General features: G+C 38.1%; 1 protein-coding gene across 2 annotated transcripts in view; it reads right to left on the reverse strand.

The window, feature by feature from the left end:
- The window catches only part of PBX3 (PBX homeobox 3), a 217,829-nt gene that overhangs the window by 14,927 nt on the left and 183,274 nt on the right, over positions 1–19,628 (reverse strand). For both annotated transcript variants that reach the window (XM_039238983.1, XM_039238984.1), the window contains exon 5: positions 18,983–19,118. In XM_039238983.1, coding sequence (XP_039094914.1) covers positions 18,983–19,118 — 136 coding nt within the window. The remainder of the gene's footprint in view (positions 1–18,982; positions 19,119–19,628) is intronic.

Here is a 19,628-nt window from a genome sequence, read left to right on the forward strand (position 1 = left end):
TAATAAATAGTTTTTCCCTAATCAATATGTTTTCATCCCCCTTATGTGATTCAATGTGAAATGAGGGATGGAAGCCAGATACTGTTCAATTTTTAAAGTGAATGGTGTTAATAAGCTAAATCTCATTCCACTCCTCTCCTTCCCAGGGGTACACAGTCAAGTTTATATAAGGGCAGAAAGGCTGGACACACTGCAGACAACCATATGTGTGCATTCCCTGGAGAACCCAGAGGGCAGCTGCAGCAAGGGCTTGACAGCCAGACAGCCATGCATGTGCAGCCCAGCTCTGTGATTTCCTCGCCATGTTAGCTTTGCGGGCCATCTAAGACCCTCCTCTCCTGGTCTGCAAGATGGGATAACCATACCTACTCCTCAGCGGGCTGCCATGAAAAGTAAATGAGAGAACATGTTAAAATGCACAGGACTATGCCCGGGATGTGCTAGGCACCCAATGAGTGTTATCTTTCCCTTTTTTTAAACAAGCAACAAAAGCAACAACAACAACAGCTTCTGCTGCCTTTGCTTGCTTCCTGAGGTCACTGGGGTCAGGTCACCCTGGATGCGGGGAAAGCCAGTCCAGTCTCCCAGTGCTGGGGAAGGGAGGGTACTGGCAATAGGGAAGAGGCAGCAGTGAGAGAAGGGAAACAGGGTGCTCCCCCGGATAATGGAAAAGACACTTCCTACTAGATAGAGGTGGGTAACACCCAGACTGAGAGCCGCCACACACCTCTGGGGGGCCATTGTGCGCAAACAGCGGAGAGCACTACCTACTTCTCCTCTTCTCCTCACTCCTGTCCCAACGTAACCATTTGCAAGGCAAAGCACTGGACCTAGAATGTGTAGGAAACCTGGTTTTAGATCCTACTGGTGCCTCTATAACAGCAGCCATTAAGGAGAGCTCATTAGTACATGCATTATCTCATTTAGCCCCTTCAAAGACCCAGTTTTACTGATTTAAAAACGGAGGTCAGAAAGTGTATATAACTTGCCTGAGGTCACATAGTCTTTCTTGTTCTTCTTCCACTATGGCTTTTCTAATAAGATCTGTTTTTTTCTTAGTGCTCTTCATGAATTGTTTATTCCATTTTACTTCTTTTCCATCCACTAGGGCTACAAGAGTATATTCTACCTTGTCGGTGCAAAGTATTCTGGCTCCTTTATGGTTCAAATGTGGGTGAGCTCAAAAATCCAAACCATTTTTTTTCTTTTTAGAAAGTGAATTCCAAATTCCTAACAACTGACTTGAAAACCAACTTTGGAAACACAACCCATTTCTAATGGGAGAAGTGAACATAGAGAAATTCAGTTTCCAGAGGATTTGAAATAATTTAAAACAGACTCACTTGTCAAGTACTGTTTTTTTTTTTTTTTGAGGCTGTGAAAAATTTTTATTGCCATAATGTACTGACACCCTTACAGTTTGGCTTTGCCCTTTCTACTCTATGCATGATAGACTGATAACTGCTCATGACATTCACAAAGAGGCTCATCTGCAAAAGTATATAAGATGTCAGCCTTGCGGCCACAGTACACAGAGAACAGATGACACTATTCATCTCCCTAAAACACGTGCTTCGGGGTGGTTCTAAATGACCACGGAAGAGGTTTCAGTTAAAGATTTTTTTTCTTTAAAATTACTTCTCTCATTAAAAAACAATAAAAATGTGTTAGGTGTACAACTGAATAGATTCCATGGAAAGCCTGACGGATTCTGAAACAGCGACATCACGAGCGTGGAGCTGCCTCCCGCCAGCTGCGCTGGAAGGTAGGGCCATCTGCCAGGCCACACGTCAGCGTCCCCAGATTAAAAACTCAAGAGCACTTTTAAAACAATAATGAACCAGATTTTTTTGTCCAGGTAAGTTTCATGTAATGGAAAACATCAAAGTTTATTCCGTGTCCTATGTAAAGAGGCCCTAGAGTTAAGCCTTTTATTTCATGGAAACCCTTATTTATTCAACCACTGCTCCCAACTAAACACAACACACCCACGTTTCCTTTTCTTTCTAAAAATCCAGATTTTTCACTGAGTTTATTGAAAATGGTGATACCTGGCCTCAAAAACCTTTCAACATACATAATTATTTCTCACTGACGATGAATCACATGCATTTTGAGAATAAAGAATACACCGAGGATAGGTCTAGTCAGAGACTAAAAATTTAGACACAACCCCACTCACCCTGGCCCCTCTGTGGCTTTCCCCTTTGTGTAGCCTATGAAAACCTAGGGGCTGGTGGCTGCTAGCACACTAGTTCACTGAAGGCCGGACTTTCTTCTGGAACCTCGGCAAGGCTCTTTATACACCACACATCCAGCAGGAAAACTCTGGTTGAATGGGTGGCAAATTAGCATTTATTGAGCATTCATGATATACCAAGTCCTGTACTAGGCATTCTACATATGATCTCATTTAGCTCTTAAACCTCTGAAGAGATTATTACCATCCTAAATTTCCAGGTCAAACAATGGAGACTTCAGGTTAAATAATTTGCTCATGGTCACAGTGCTACTTAATAGTGGAGGAGTGGAGTATGAGTGACTTTTCTGCACCTTCCTACACTGAAGGTACAGGCAGCTGGAGTCAGAATGCCAATTTCAAAAATAACGGACATGAAAGGATAGTACCTCTTCTAAAATAGAACATAAATAACAAAACTTAGCTTTGTAAAGAATCTGGTGTACCTATACGGCAGTGGTCTAAATATCTAACTTTACAAAGTCAAAAAGGAGAAAAAGAAACTAATTACACTACTTCAAAACTTCTCTCCCTTGATCTTTGATCCAGTCACCTGATAAGATCCCAGTGGGGGTGACCCAATTAGTTCTTTTAACACCTTCTACTCAAGTCACAAGCCCAAGCTGTTGGCTGACTTTGTCAATGATTCTACCTTTTGGCTCATCCCTGGCCTGATCGTTCGTTCCACACACATAGAAAGAGTGCCTGACAGACACCGTGTTCCCCCAAAGTGGTCCCTGACCATCAATCACCTCGACCTCCCAAATCCAGGCTTACCCTCACTGTCATTCTGTCCAGGACCATATGTCCTTTTGAAATAACAACAGTTGTTAACATTTATAGGGCTTCTTAAGTGTCCAACACTATTCTAACCATGCAATATATACTAACTCATTAAATCTGCATAACAATCCAATGAGGCAAGTTCTATTATTTCCCCTATTTTATGGATAAGAAAACTGAGGCACAAAGAATTTTGAAATTAAGAAAGGAAGGAAGGGATGGAGGGAGGAAGATAGATTTCAGCTCAGGTCATGATCCCAGAGTAGTGGGATCAAGCCCTGTGTCAGGCCCCGTGCTGATCGTGGAGCTTGCTTAACGAGTCTTTCTCTCCCTCTGCCCCTCTCCCCTGCTAGCACATGCTCTCTTTTTCTCTCTAAAAGGAAAAAAAAAATTTTTTTAATGATTTATTTATTTCTGAGAGAGAGAGAGACAGCATGAGCAGGGGAGGGTCAGAGAGAGAGACACACACACACACACAGAATCTGAAGCAGGCTCCAGGCTGTCAGTCAGCACAGAACCTGATGCGGGGCCGATCCCACGAACTGTGAGATCATGACCTGAGTCGAAGTCAGATGCTCAACTGACTGAGCCACCAGTCGCCCCTCTCTCTCTAAAATAAAAAGGAAAGATGGAAGGAAGGGAGGAAGGAAGGAAGGAAGAAAAATGGTAGTACATAAAGTTGGTTCAGAATGAATATCTGAAAAGAACATGTATATTAAGAAACATTACAGACTATCTAAGGCACGTTAATTGCCTTTGGGGAGTAGGACTAAGAGTTTGAGGGAGAAGGGAGACCTTTGAAAGAAACAACTTTTGGGTTTGTTGAGCTCTACCGTATGGTTTTTAAGGATTTTATTAATTTCTGCACTTATTTTCACTACTTCCTTTCACTTTTTTGGTTTAATTTAGTGTCCTTTAATACCTTGAGATGGATCCTTAACTCACTGATTTTCAGCCTCCCCACTTTATATACATACATAAAACATACACACATTATATACAATTAATATATATAATTATATATTATACATAATATATATAAGTATACATTAAATAATATTATATATATAATACCTACTATAACATATATTTAAAGCTATAAATTGCTTTTTAAGCATGGGCTTAGCCATATCCCATGAATTTTGAAAGGAGTATTTCATTATCATCCAGTTAAAATATTTTGCAATTTTTACTGTGGTCTCATTAGCTCATAAGAATATTAAGAAATATATTGGCTTATTTTCAAACAGGGGAATTTCTAGTTATCTTTTTGTTATTGAGTTTTAGTTTAATTCCACTTGCTCAGAAAAACTCTGTTTTAAATAATTTAAAATTTATTGAGAGGTGCTTTATGGCCCAGAACACAGTTAACTTTCAAAATGTTCTGAAATTGCTTAAAAAGAACACGTATTCTGTAGTATTAGGTTGTTTGCTAATCATGGTGTTCAAATCTTATGTATCTGTGCTACTCAAAATGTGGGTCTAGAACCAGTGGCATGAGCATCACTTAGGAGCTGCAAATTGTCAGGCCCCATTATAGACTTCAAATTAGAACTTCCAGGAATAGGGCCCAGGAATCTGTATTCCAACAAGCTCTTAAGATGGCTCTTATGTGTGCTGAAGTTTGGGAAGCCCTATTCTATGTCCTTACTGATTGTGTGTGTGTGTGTGTGTGTGTGTGTGTGTGTGTGTGTGGCAGGGGGAGGGGAGGATGTTCCGTTACAGAAATGTAACAGAAAAATCTGCAATGATTACGGATTTATCTACCTTTCCTTGAAAATGTTTAAGTTTTTGCTTAATGTTTTTTGAGTTTCTGGTATTTGGTACATACAAATATAGAACTTCTGGGTCAGTATTATTTAATGCCTCTTTATCTCTAATAAAACTTCTCGCCTTAATGTGTTCTTTATCTGGTATTAGCAGAGAAACACCAATTTTCTTTTGGTAATAATGTTTACATGTTCTATCTTTCCCAATACTGTTATTTTCATCCTATGTCCTTATGTTTTAGGTGTGTCTCTTAAAGAACACATATAATTAAGTTTCATTTTTGTGACTTACTTGACAATATTTGCCTATTAGAGTACTCAATTCATTTAGAGAGGGGGGAAGGAAAAAAGATCTTAAGCAGGCTTTCTACCCAGCATGGAGCCTGATGCAGGGCTCAATCTTATAACCATGAGATCATGACCTGAGTTGAAATCAAGAGTTGGATACTTAACCAACTGAGCCACCCAGGCACTCCTAGATTGCTTATTTTAAGAAATTATTCCATGTTTCCTTCTTTATAAGTTTGGAAGTTATATATTCGTTTACTATTCTTTAAGTGACTGCCCTAGAGATTACATGACTATCAAAGTCTGACTGGTACTTTTACACTAAGTGGTACCTTTATTACCTATTTCAGAAAATGCAAGAGTATTAGAATGCTTACCCCCCTCTCATAACTTATGAGGCATTACGGTTGTATATTTTAATTCCATGCATATTATAAACCAATAGGACATTATCATAATTATTTGAAACAATCAATCTTCATTTAGATTCACACACACATTTACCCTTTGCTTTTCTGCTCCTTTCTGCATCCCCCATCACTATCTGGTATCTTTTTTACTGCTTCATGAAGAGTATTTTTTGTATTTCCTTTTGTGAGAAAATGGTACAAATTCTCTCAAAAATTTTTTTTCACTGAAAGTGTTTTTATTTCAACTCCATGATCAACAGACACTTTTGGCAGATACAGAATTCTAGGTTGACATTTAATTTAGTTTATCTAAAGATATCATTTCACTGTCTTACAGCTTTATTCTTTTAGTTACAAAATCAGTTGTTAGTCCAATTGCTGCTTCTGTGAAGCAATCTTTTTCTTCTCTCTGGCTGCTTTTGTTTTGTGTTCACTGTGGACTCCTATTAATTCATTCTGTTTGGGGACAATAGTTTTTCATGAAACTAGGGTTTGGAATCTTCCATCAGTGTTGGAAAGTTAGCAGCCTTTATGTTTTAAATATTGCTTCTGACCCACTCTCATACTTGCTTCTGGGGCTCTGATGACATTTATGTTAGACTCTTACCATATCTTCAACGTCCCTTTCTCTCCCCATGATTTTCTATCCTATGGCCTCTCCATTCTTTAGTATGGCTATTTTCTTATGATACATCTTCCCATTCACTAATTCTCCCTTCACCTATGTCTAATCTGCATTTAAATTGATATACTGAATTCTTAATTTTGGTTACTGTATTTTCGGTTCTAAAATTTCCATTTTAACTTTTTTATGGTTTCCAGTCCTTTGACAAAATTCTCCATTTGCCTTTTATTTCCTTACATATATTAAGCATAATTATTTTACAGTCCATGTCAGATTCTTTTATTTTCTTGATTTCTATGGGTCTGTTTCTGTTGTCTGTTACTTCTGTTGGTTATAGTACATGTTGCCATGTCTTCTTGTATGTCTGTTTTTCTCTGATTGTGTGCCCAGTGATGTATTTGCTTTGTTTATAGAAACAGCTTGAAGCCTAGAATCTTTCTCAAAACAAAAAATTGTATTTGCTTTATCCAGGAACCTACAAGTACTAGCAATCCGATTTCAAGTACCAAGGTATTTTGAAGCAGAATTACAGTCTCTGTAAGTGTCTCTGTACTTCCAATGCACCCTTGCTAGAGTGCAGACCTAGCAATCAAGGGAAATAAGGTAGCTTTCTCTGGTAGGTCCTAGCCACCTGGACACCAATTACCTACAAAGTTGTCAAAAGCACTGCTTAGCCTCTCAGCCTCTCAGTCACTCTCTCAGAACTGACAGGTGACCCAAGAAAAAGTCATTTTCCCTGGATGGATTTTCTTTTTATCTACAAGTTTCCTGGACAACATCATCCATTCCCAGGGCCTCTATGAACTTCAGTGGATGACTCCCAAGCTATATCTTTAACCTTGACCTTTCTCATAGATTACACTTCCAAACTGAACATTTCCCAACTGAGATACTAAGGGGATTGCTTCTGGGGCTCTGATGACATTTATGTTAGACTTCTTACTGTATCTTCAACGTCCCTTTCTCTCCCCATGATCTTCTATCCTATGGCACAAACCTGGCACAAACCTGGCACAAATCCTCCACCAAACAAGCATTTCCTCATGTGTTTCCTGTATCAGATAATAATATCACCATCTTCAATTAATTAGGCTAAAATCCTCTGCTATCTTCTAATACTCTTTCCTCCTCACATTCATATCCAATTCTTTACATAATCTCCAAAATAGAAGTTCTACCTCCAAAATGCTTTTCAAATCCATCTCTGCTTTCTATTTTCAGTGACCTAATTTGAATCCTCACCACCTCTTTCCTGGATTATACCAACTATCTCCTGTATAGTCACTCTCATTCAAGCAGGGTTTCCTACTAGTACTTGTAGTTGCCTGAACAAAGCAAATATAATATTTTTGTAGAGAAAGATACCATCATTCTAGGCTTCAAGCTGTTTCTATAAGCAAAGCAAATATACCACGGGGCACACAATCAGAGAAAAATAGACATACGAGAAGACATGCATGGCAACATGTACTAGAATATAGTATTGAATAAGACTTCAGTCTATTCAACATGAAATTCACCATTAGGGGAAAAGCATTAAACAATTCATTATTTAGTGCTTGGTTTGGCTTCACATATATTAAAACTGGAATAACTCATGATTTGGGGAGACTGGCTGGCTCAGTCAGTGAAGCATGTGACTCTTGCACTCAGGGTCATGAGTTCAAGCCCCACATTAGGTGTAGAGTTTACTTTAAAGACAAAACAAAACAATGTATTATTTAGTTATAATTGTGATAAGTGCTATCAAGGAAAAGTATAAGAAGCTATGAGAAAATATAATGGAGGATATGAACTGGGAGTACACAGAGAGCTTTTTTAAAGAACTGACATTTGAAGTGAGCTTTGAAAGAGTACTAATTAATAAGATGTTTATACATTTTTTAAAGAGAGACAGGGTTAGACCATTCCAGATAGCATAAACAACAACCACATAATTATCATATCTTCTCCTTACTCTATGACAGGCACTCTGCTAGGTGTTTTACCTATATTACCTCACTGAAATTCCTATAACCTGATGAAGTACATGCTGTTTTAATCCAAATTATAACAAAGAGGAAATGAGGCACAGTGAGGTTGAATGACTTGCCCAAAGGTCACAAACTAATAAGTTGGGGAACCTTGCTAATCCTCTCAGTAGAAAGTAAACCTGTCCTTCTACCATATTCCAAAATGGCACCCATATGCCCCTGTGCACTCCCCCAGGTAACTTTTGTATCCTGGCCTTAACATGTTTGTCTGTCTCCCCCAAGAAATCTGACATTTCTGAGGGAGAAGACCTCTAATTCACCTTTGTTTGCCACTGTGCCAAGCACGATGCCCACAGTAGGCACTCAGGACCTGTTGAGTGCATTTGGAAAATAGCTAGAAAATCCAGAAAAATCCTTGTAGCTGGATCAAATTAACTTATTTACATTGTTTGTAGTTTCTACTCTCAATATCCATATTCATTTTAGAAAAGTAATATGCTTTCTACATGGCTGAGAGGAGTCAGGAAAGGAGAAGGGAAGCCAAAACACAAGGACAAAGGAAGGACAAAGAATGCCAGATCTCCTGGGTGGGAATATCAGAGTCAACATAAGTGAGAAGCCAGCAGCCTGAACCTGGAGCCTGTTCTGACCTGGTACCTTTGTACTGTGGGCCACACTGTGGATCTTCTGTTGACTCCTCCCTCTGTACCCTCTGCACTGTTCTGAGCCCCAAGAGGCTGACCTATATATCCTGGTTTCTGGCCAAAGGGAGTCACTGGCAGGAGATGAGAAAAGGGAGGAAAAACATCAGAGCAATCATTGCCCTGACTCCTTCAATGTAAAAATGGCTTTACTTAAGGTTTCAGGTACTATCTATCTTTCCAAATACAGCTTCTATGTGTCTGGTGCGTTGTGATAATCCTTCTTTCATCTCTTCAGGGCGAGGGGTAGTAACAGAACAAACCATTACTAGCATTACCTTTTGTGGTTTCCCTATACTCTGCCCACACTTCTGTGAATACTTTTCAACTCTCTTCAAATTACTCTAATTTGAGTATGCCATCTGTTTTCTGCTGGGACCCTGACTGATATATTGGCCTATTGGTCTGACATGCCTCAGAGAAGCAAGGCAATGGAAAGGTGAGACGGAGTGGTGAGGGACAGGCATGAGGAGAGACTGCTGGGAATACTTAGAGGGAAGAAATGGGCAAAAGAAGGTGAAGGGGACAAAAACTGGATCCTGAAATATGGCTTTTTCTAGGTGTAGGAAAACTGAAAATCCACTACATCTAAGCTGGAAATAGTCGCTCTATCCTTAGTTTGGGCATTATAATCAAGCTTGTAGTAAGAGATTTCCTCAAAATAAGTCAGTTTAAAAGAAATATACCTGACATCACTGAAGCAAACTTTAGGTACCACGCTAATCACGGTACTGATTGTTAGTAGGGAAGAAAACAACAACAAATCAGAGGCTTCCATTTCCTTTAAATCTTGCAGATAGAGGCCTTATCTGTACTCAGTATTCCAGCATCCTCAAAGCTCTCATCTCTTTACAACCTGCTCCTTTGTTCTTTGCATACTATTTAATGACGTCTCTCTCCACTAGGCCACACAAGCAGAGCCTTTATAGAACAGAGGGTCTGTAGCCTTTTAAGAATGAGTGAAAGAACAATCTTAACAAAATAGCTGCCTCTTGGGGCGCCTGGGTGGCTTAGTCGGTTAAGCATCCGACTTTCGCTTAGGTCATGATCTCGCGGTTCGTGGGTTCGAGCCCCACGTCGGGCTCTGTGCTGACTGCCAGCTCAGAGCCTGGAGCCTGTTTCAGTCTGTGACTCCCTCTCTCTCTGACCCTCCCCTGCTCATGCTGTCTCTCTCCTAGAAATAAATAAAAATATTAAAAAAAAAAATAGCTGCCTCTTTCCTTCACCTTGTCTCTAGTCTGCCAACTGCATCCTTAAAGTAGAAATCCACTCCTGCCTTCTGTCTACTTGCCACAGCAACTGAACAGGCCTTTATAGATAGCTGGAAAAGATACTGTCATTTGATAGTCCTTTTTTTTTTCCTGCTCTAATTATTATTTTAACGGGCTTCTTCTTATTTTAATAGATTTTTTTAATAAGGAAATCTTACTTACAAATTTTAATTAGCTTACTGAATATTCACTGCTTTGGAATAAGTCGTTTAATGAGTAAGGAGACCTCAGGCTACTAACTAGCCTGGAATGTCTAAAGGAGCTTAGGGGGAAATGATGCAGCCTGAGCGACAGAAGCCCAGGCCTGTGCCTCACAAACCGGGATTCTGCAGCTGTGGCCCCAGAGGTAGAGGAATCACACTGCCTCTTGCAGGAAAAAAAATATAAAAATCCAGTTTCTTGCTTTTTATTAAGAACCTCTGTGTAAGAACCTCCAGCTCTCCCACTCATAAAGTCTTGTGACTCTTTTCAAATCACTTAACCTCTCTGAACATCAATCTCCTCATCTGTAAGGGTTAGATAATAATTTTTTCCACACTAGACTGTTGTAAAAGTGGGTCTTGTGCACCACTTTAAAAGCTCTAAAATACGTTAATTGAATGAATGAATGAATGAATCTTAATGTTGCCAATTAACCTCTCTACTATTTCAGGTACTCCTATGTTTAAAAAAAAATCAATCCTTTCTTTACAGTACATTTCAATTACAGTAGCAATGAAGAATAAGTGAACATTTTTCATTCTAAAAACACCTAGCAGAGAAGGGAGGGCCAGAGTTATTTAAACTCAAAATTGGAATCAGGAGAACAATGGAGTTTTTGTGACTTCCTAATTTGAATAATCAATGCAAGTTAGCTGTATTTCAAAAAGTAACAGCATATTAATATCTGCTTCACTAATTAAGAATATGTGACTATTTAAGTACGATTCTCAATGCTTATGACATATGAAATCATTTCTTCTTTTGTGAATTTTCAGGGTGTTATGTAAAATAAAAAGGAGGGGGTGGGGAATTCCAGCTTACTTAATCAAACCAAGCCTTAAGAAATCAGAGAAGGGTGCCTGGGTAGCTCAGTCAGTTAAGTGTCAGACTCTTGGTTTTGGCTCAGGTCATGATCTCACAGTTTGTGGGTTTTAGCCCCACAATGACTCTCTGCTGACAGAGCAGAGTCTGCCTGGGATTCTCTCTCTCTCTCTCTCTCTCTCTCTCTCTCACTCTCTCTCTCTCTCTCTCACCCTCTCTGTGCTCCTCTCCTGTTCTCTCTCTCTTTCCCTCACAATAAATAAATAAACTTAAAAAAAAAAAGACATCAGATTTCAAATTCTGAGCTCAACCTGCAATTCCTATGTCAAGGACATTTATATTTATGCTATATGACCAGAAATTTTTGTTAGACTAACATAAACTAAATGTTTCACTTACCAGTGCCTATTTATACATTATAATATATAGTGAACTTAAAAAGCATAATATATATTAACTTCATATGTCCAAAACTAAATTTCTGATCTGCCCTCCCACCAAAAAACCTGCTCCTCCCAAAACCTTCCCCATCACACTTAAGGAAAACTATTATCTTTCTGCTGCTCAAGCCAAAAATGTTTGAGTCCTCCTTGACTCTTTCTCTTACATCTTACATTTTCATCTATCACTAAAGCCTCTTGGCTGCACCTTCACAATGACCTGGAATCCAGCCACTTTTCATCACCTCTACTATAAGCATCCTGGTCCAAGCCACCATCATCTTCTGCGTGGATTATTGCAATGACACCCTAACTGGCGACTGCTTGTCCTTGCTTCCTTCACTCTATCGTCACTACAGCTACCATGGTGATCCTGTTAAAGCTCAAGTCAGATTACATCACTCCCCAGCTTTCCACTTTGTTCAGAGGAAAAGCCCTCCATTACCATGGTATCTAAGGCCCCTGCACCCTTTGGATCTCACATTCTCTCTGACTGGTCTCCTACAACTCCTTCCGCTTGCTCAGGCAACTTTTCCCTCAGGCCCTTTACATCTACTGTTCCCTCTGCCTGGAATGTTCTTTGCCTATTAGCCACATGGCTTATTTACTCTCTCCTTTAATCTTTACCAAAAGATATTCTCTCAGGAGGGGCTTTCTTTACCACCCTATTAAAAATTGCACACTGCACTCCCTGTTCTCCTTCCCTCCTTCATTTTTCTTCATATCACCTATCACTGTATTCTTATTTATCATCTTATTCACTTATTTTATCTGTTTGTATTCTCCCAGGAAAATGTAAGTTTGATGAAGGCAGGTTTGCTGTTGTTAAAGTAAACTTTTTAGTTGAGTGAAATATATATATGCCAAAAAGGGGACACACATCATAAGTAGAGAGCTTGATGAATTTTCAAAAACTGAAGACACCCATGAAAGCATTGTTTAGATCAAGAAACATCCCCTTTCCAATAGCTATTCTCCTAAAAGTAACCACTTTTATCCTGACTTTATTTTTTATTTTTTTTAGAGAGAGAGTATGAGCCGGGAAGAGGGACAGGAAAGAGTCCCAAGCAGGCTCGATGTCCATGCTTAGTGTGAAGCCTGACACGGAGCTCGATTCCATGACCCTGAGATCATGACCTGAGCTGAAATCAAGAGTTGGATGCTCAACCAACTGAGCCACCCAGGTGACTCTATCCTGACTTAACACTAAGATCAATTTTGTATTTGAACTTTTTTAAAAGTAGGCTCCACGCCCAATGTGAGGCTTGAACTCATGACCCTGAGATCAAGAGTTACATGTTCCACCAACTCAGCCAGTCTGGAGCCCCCATTTTTGAACTTTTTATGTTTTTATTTTATTTTTGGGAGAGACAGAGTGCAAAGAGGGGAGGGGCAGAGAGAGAGGAAGACAGAGAATTTGAAGCAGGCTCTAGGCTCTGAGCCGTCGGCACAGAGCCTGACGTGGGGCTCGAACTTATGGACTATGAGATCATGACCTAAGCTGAAGTTGGACGCTTAACTGACTGAGCCACCCAGCCACCCGTTTTTGAACTTTTTAATAAATGGGATCATATATCAAGTGTCTGACTTCTTTCACTTAGCATTATGTAGTTATACATAGTCAAGTTCATACGTTCTTACTGCTATAGAATATTCTAAATATACAGAAGTATACGACTTTTATTTACCCATTTTCCTATTGATGGACCTTTCCATTGTTTCTAGTTTGGCTATTGGGAATACTGTTGCTAAGGATATTATTTTTCTTTTCTTTTTTTTTTAATTTTTTAAATTTATTTCTAGAGAGAGAGAGAGAGCGAGACAGCGTGAGCAGGGGAGGGTCAGAGAGAGAGGGAGTCACAGACTGAAACAGGCTCCCGGCTCTGAGCTGGCAGTCAGCACACAGCCCGACGTGGGGCTCGAACCCACGAACCGCGAGATCATGACCTAAGCGAAAGTCGGATGCTTAACCGACTAAGCCACCCAGGCACCCCAAGATATTCTTTTTCATATCTTTGGTGAATATATGTACATACTTCTGTCAGGAAGGGCAGGGGTTTTGCCTGTTAAGTTCACAGATGTCTCTTCCATCCCTACTATAGTATCTAGTACATAACAGGTATTCCAATAGATTTTTTGTTAGCAAATGAATGGAAATACTTTTAAAAATTCTGTTACTTGGATTTAATAATTCACATAAAACTTCCTTGACTTACATACATAAGTTTATAAACCATAAAATTATTACTATTTAAAATTTTTATCATATAACTTTATATTAGTTTCAACTACGTAATACAATGATATGACAATTCTATACATTACTTAATGCTCACCACCCTACATTATTACAAAATTATTGACTCTCTTCTTTTTGCTGAACTTTTCACCTCTGTGACTTCTTATTTTATTACTTTTAATCCTTTTCATCTATTTTGCCCAGCCCCATATATATCTTCCTTCTTTCTGNNACGCTTCACTTCTTTTTTTTTTTTTTTTTTTTATGTTTTATTTACTTCTAGGAGAGAGAGACAGCGCAAGCAGGGGAGGGTCAGAGAGAGAGGGAGTCACAGACTGAAACAGGCTCCAGGCTCTGAGCCGGCAGTCAGCACAGTGCCCGACGCGGGGCTCGAACCCACGAACCACGAGATCATGACCTAAGTGGAAGTCGGACGCTTAACCGACTAAGCCACCCAGGCGCCCCAATATCTTCCTTCTTTCTGGCAACTATCAATTTGTTCTTTGTGCTTAGAAGTTGTTTCTCGTTTTCTGTTTGTTCATTTGTTTTGTTTTTTAGATTCCAAGATGTACACATTAAATGTGTATAGATTTTTTGTTTGCTAATCATACTTCAAAAAAAAACATTTAAAAAAAAATTAAAGCATAAAAATTAGTTTCTGTAAATCTCCCACTCAACTTAAATAAACATACTACTAACAATATCACTAAAACTTGGAATATTCTTTCCTAATCCTATTCCACTTAACTGAGGCGTATTTTTTTCTTCTTGTTTGTCTTTTTTTTTTTATCATTCTCTTTACTTTCTTTGTATTTAATCATATATATGTGTTCTCTAAACAATATGCTGTTTGCTTTGTTTTGAACTTTATATATATATGCTCCAGTTTTCCTTTTTCACTTATTATTATGTTTCTAAGATCCACTCACATTTGATATATGTCATTGTATATAATTCTTTTTCACAGCTATATAGTAATTTGTTGTGGGATTATACCACAATAGATTTATCCATTTCCCCACTCAATAGACAATTGTCTTATTTCGGTTTTTTGTTTTTTTTTTTTTTGCCATTTCAAACAATGTTATTACAAATGCTCTTACATATGTCTCCTGATATACATACAAAAGAAGTTTTCTAGAACAATTTCACTTAGAGGTAAAATTAAGGAGTGAATGGTATATGTATATTCAAATTTATAAGATAATGCCATAAGTTTTTCAAAGTAGCTATACCAATTTACATTTCTACCAAGAATATTTAAGTGTTTCTGCTATTGTATATTTTTGTCAACAATGTAAAGACTTGGTATGGTCAAATTTAGCATTTTTTTTGCCCCGAATCCAGGAAATGTAAAATGTTATTTCACTGCAGATTTTGAATCACATTTTCCTGATTACTAATAAGGATCTTCTCATGTAATTGACTATTTATAATCCTTCTATGAAGTCCTTGTTTTTATCTATGTTTCAAATATGTTCTTTGTGTCTTACTAATTTATAGGAATCCCTTATGTATTCTGGATTTTAATCTGACTTATATACTTACAAATACCTTCTTGCAGTCTGTGGGCTGTCTTCACATTTTCTTTCTTTGTTTTATTTCATTGTTATTTTAAGCATTTATTTATTTTTGAGAGAGAGAGAGAGCAAGCAGGGGAGCGGCAGAGAGAGAGGGAGACACAGAATCTGAAGCAGGCTCAGGCTCTGAGGTGTCAGTACAGAGCCCGATGCGGGGCTTGAACCCATGAACCGTGAGATCATGACCTGAGCTGAAGATGGACACTTAACCAACTGAACCATCCAGGCGCTCCTGCCTTCACATTTAAAAAAAACGTTTTATTTGAAATAATTTCAAGCTTGCAGAAAAGGTTGTAAAAATAAAAAATGGCATAAAGAACATCTGTGTATGCCTTTTAATCATATTCACCTGCTATTAAACATTTTGCCCCATTTGTTTTATCATTTGTGTGCACTCACACATGTGCACTCCCTGTGTTTATACATGTTTATGTGTGTGTGTTTATATACATACATATATAAACATACAGACAGACACATTTTTTCTTCTGAACCATATGAGGGTAAATTATATCTCATGGCTCTTTCTCCCTATGTAAGTCAGTGTGCATTAAGGCTAGAGATACTCTGTTATATAACCACAGAACAATCACAGTTTGTAATTTACTTTATTAAATTTAACCCAGCAACATTCTTTTGGCATTTCCTCCCCTCAGTATAAGATCCAGTCTAGGGTCAGGTGTTGCAGCTCCCTGTCATGTCTCTATCCTCTCTCAGTGTGAAACATTTCCAGGCCTTTCTTTGACATTTTTAAAGAATACTCCTCCCACCCCCTTTTTTCCCTAACAGAACACTCTTCATTTTGTTTGTCTGATGTTTTCTAGTGATTAGATTCAGGTTACATTCTTGGATGAAGTACTACATACATTGTCCACTGTCCCTCTTTGGTGAGGTTGATTCTAATCACCTGATCAGGGTTTTGTTCCATGTCTCCACTCTGTAATTGCTATTTTTAAAAAACCCTTACAACTAATACAGGGCCTATGGAGAGACACTTTAAGACCATTTTCATCATCAAAATTTCCCCCTCAGATTTAATATCTATTGATGATTCCTGCCTGATCCAGTCTTTACTAAAATGGCTGTATCATGTTGATGTTTCACAGTCTTTGATAAAGATTTTACTACAAAACTTGTCAATCTTTTCCTTTGTTGCTTACACATTTTATGTCCTTTTTAAGAATTTTTTTCCTATCCTCAAAGTCCTAAAGATATTTCCTTACATTTTCTTTTGAAAGTTCCTTATTCTTAATTATTATTATTTTAAGCAGTACTTAAAGCAATCCATAATAAATCAGTTTCATATATTAAGCAGTATTTTAAGCAATCCAGAATTAATCAGTTTCCTATACTTTATGAAAGTCTGGCAGAAATAGTGTTGTTATAGTTGCCTGTTTTCAGTGGGTTTCAATTTTTTTAAGTTAGTTTTGTATGTGAACAATTTCTGGATTCTAAATTTAATTGTATTTTAGTATGATGTATATTTTAAACAATGTTTGTTCTCTTAAGAAAGTGGTTAACCTGTCAGGTCTGGCACATTCTCTGCTTTCGTTTCTAAACAACTGAAACGGGGCACTCATAAGGCTAGCAACTGACACCTAATACTTAAAATGATAATATCATTGTTCCTACTTCAGAGATGTGTAGGTGGGGACTTGTTGAGGGGAAATTAACTTCTTTAGGTAGGAAAAAGGTAAAGAGGGGGAGAAATTGTCACAATTTAATGCCTACACTGATCCCTGAAGTTCTGCATTTGAAAGGCTGAACTGGGAGAAAAAGGTCAGCCAGTCTGCTTTGTAGACAGGCTCATCTTAAGTCTGTTATTTCCATGTCTCAAGCAATTACTAAAAAATTTTCAAAACCTAGCTGTTCTTCTATCAGAAAACAAGTGAAATGAATATAGTAGAAGTTAAAAAAATTAGTAATGCGTTCCTAGCCTATTTTAGAAGTAGACCAAAACCTCTATAGTTTGGAGCAGAGTCAGAAGGAGAAACTTTTCTCTCACTTATTACACAGTGTGTTGTTAAGCAAGTCCTACATCACACAGAAAATGCTAGCATTACACTAATGAAAAGCCAGGATTGTATCGGCTTTCAAAAAATGTATATAATCTGTGTTATTCTCCAATGGTAACTATGGTATAGAGGTAAACAAGAAAAAGGAAGCAGAAGCATGAAAACATCTTAACTGAAATTACACCTGCGAACGTCTGCATTCTAAAGTCAGAGAGCTGCTGTGAGAGCCGGAAGACCAGACTTGGAATTATCCACTGGCGTTTAGCATGAGTCTGATCCTCTCACTAATGTTCAGGGGAAATGCACACACCAGAAAAACACCCACTTAATTTCATCTTCCCTATCTGACCCAGCATATTTTACTGTTCCTTAGTTCAAGAGGCAGTGAGTACTACATAACCCAGATAGGAACATTTTAGAGATGTCCTCGTAAGTTAGCAACTCAAATAAATTATATGCCATTTCAGACTGAGCAAGAGGAATCAGGATAAACCACTATTCCATAAGAGAAGGACGATAACTCTTAAGTGATAGCTTAATTATGAATCTAAGATTGTTCTAGAGGTTCTGTGAAAAGCAATGCCAAAACAGAAGCTGGAAATCATCTCAAGCCCAGTCTCTAATCCCTTAAATAACAATGACTTAGAATACTGATATAAAGCTTTTACTGGAATCTGAAGGGGATTTCTAATATCTTGGACTTCAGATGTACAGCAGGAATATTAATTTAGAAACTACCTTAAAATGCTTGTGTCCTATGATCAATAGGGAACATCAAAATTTCTGCCAAGGGTCAGCTTTTCCTTAAGTTCCATTGCAACAGCTGGTTGGTAATTACCACATTTGCGTGCTATAAAGAAATGCTGTTCTGTTGTCTGTCTATAAACAACAGTATGGGTGTTAAAATAAAATTATATTTTAGAGCTAATGCCAGTAAAATATATTTATTTGTTTAAGGAGGTACAGTTTATTTATTTGTCTCCAATCCTCAATCAAATACCAGTCTATCTGCCTCAAACTAAAACGTATTTTTGTTAAATGGTGACAGCTAATTTCGGGGCCACAATTTATTACAAATAAACATTAAAAACAAAACAAAACAAAACAGTGACGGGTATAAACTCAATTCTTCTGTTTAATGAATAACAAGGAAGCAAAGAAATCCTTGGAAACCAAATATCATAGCATGGTTACCAAGAAAAGACTTAGTGAATTCCTCAAAGCTTTCACCAAAGAGTTATATTAAATTTCCTTTCGGCAACAAATAAATTGGTTTCTCACTGGTAGAAGCTTAGGTCAGTCATCTAAATCAGGGAAAGCAGGACTGCATGCCATTTACTGAAGAGTCACTTAAGTATAAACCGTGTCTCTCCCCATGGCATGTTTATGTCCTCTCTATAGAAGATTTACACTGGGGGGTGGCTGATTATCTTGATTCTTCACCACCTACATTAAAAAAAAATTACCTAATCTTTAAAAGCTTGCATAAAAATGTGGACATATCTATATTTACTTTTTACCTTCTTTCGTGCTGGAACACATGGATCTGAAATTCGGTGATACCGTGAAGAAAGAATAGGGTTCCTAGATCAATAGGGAAACAAGATAGACCTGTGGCCCTCTCACCTGTGACACTGTGATGCTGCATTTCTTGGCCAGCTCCTCTTTGGCTTCTTCACTGGGGTAGGGGTTACTGAGGTGTGAGTAAAAATATTCATTCAAGATTTCGGTGGCCTGTTTACTGAAGTTACGCCTTTTTCGTCTATGACAAGAAGCAAAAGAGAATTACAGTTATAATCAGCCATAACCAAGGAGGGCTATATTGATCGCGATTATACAAAAAGATTAGATTTCTATTTTTAAACATTCTTAGGGTCTGATTTATCACACCAATATTGCAATTACACTCTTGGCATCCTCCAAAGCACGATCCAACACGTGTTAAGATGTAGGATCATTAAAAATACAAGAATGTGAAGCACACTTATCTTTATGCTTTAATTTATGTGACAAGGATCTAATGTGTTACAGGTACTCAATGAAGATCCAGTTGGAACAAAGCAGGTAAGGTCTACCAGAAAGCTTAAAGGAGATTGGGTTCAGGAAGAGACTAGAAAGTTAGGAGGAAGAAAGCCATTAGACATGTTCCTCATGGACATAATTCCAAATTATGGTGACCATATCAAGGGTCATGAAGGAAAAGTATAAGGGATAATGAAAGCATGTAAGAAGGAAATCTAACATAGATTATGGAGTCAGGGGAAGTTTCCTT

The sequence above is a fragment of the Hyaena hyaena genome, unplaced genomic scaffold (genome assembly GCF_003009895.1).
Source record: "Hyaena hyaena isolate Hyena2069 unplaced genomic scaffold, ASM300989v1 scaffold_151, whole genome shotgun sequence".
Taxonomy (NCBI): domain Eukaryota; kingdom Metazoa; phylum Chordata; class Mammalia; order Carnivora; family Hyaenidae; genus Hyaena; species Hyaena hyaena.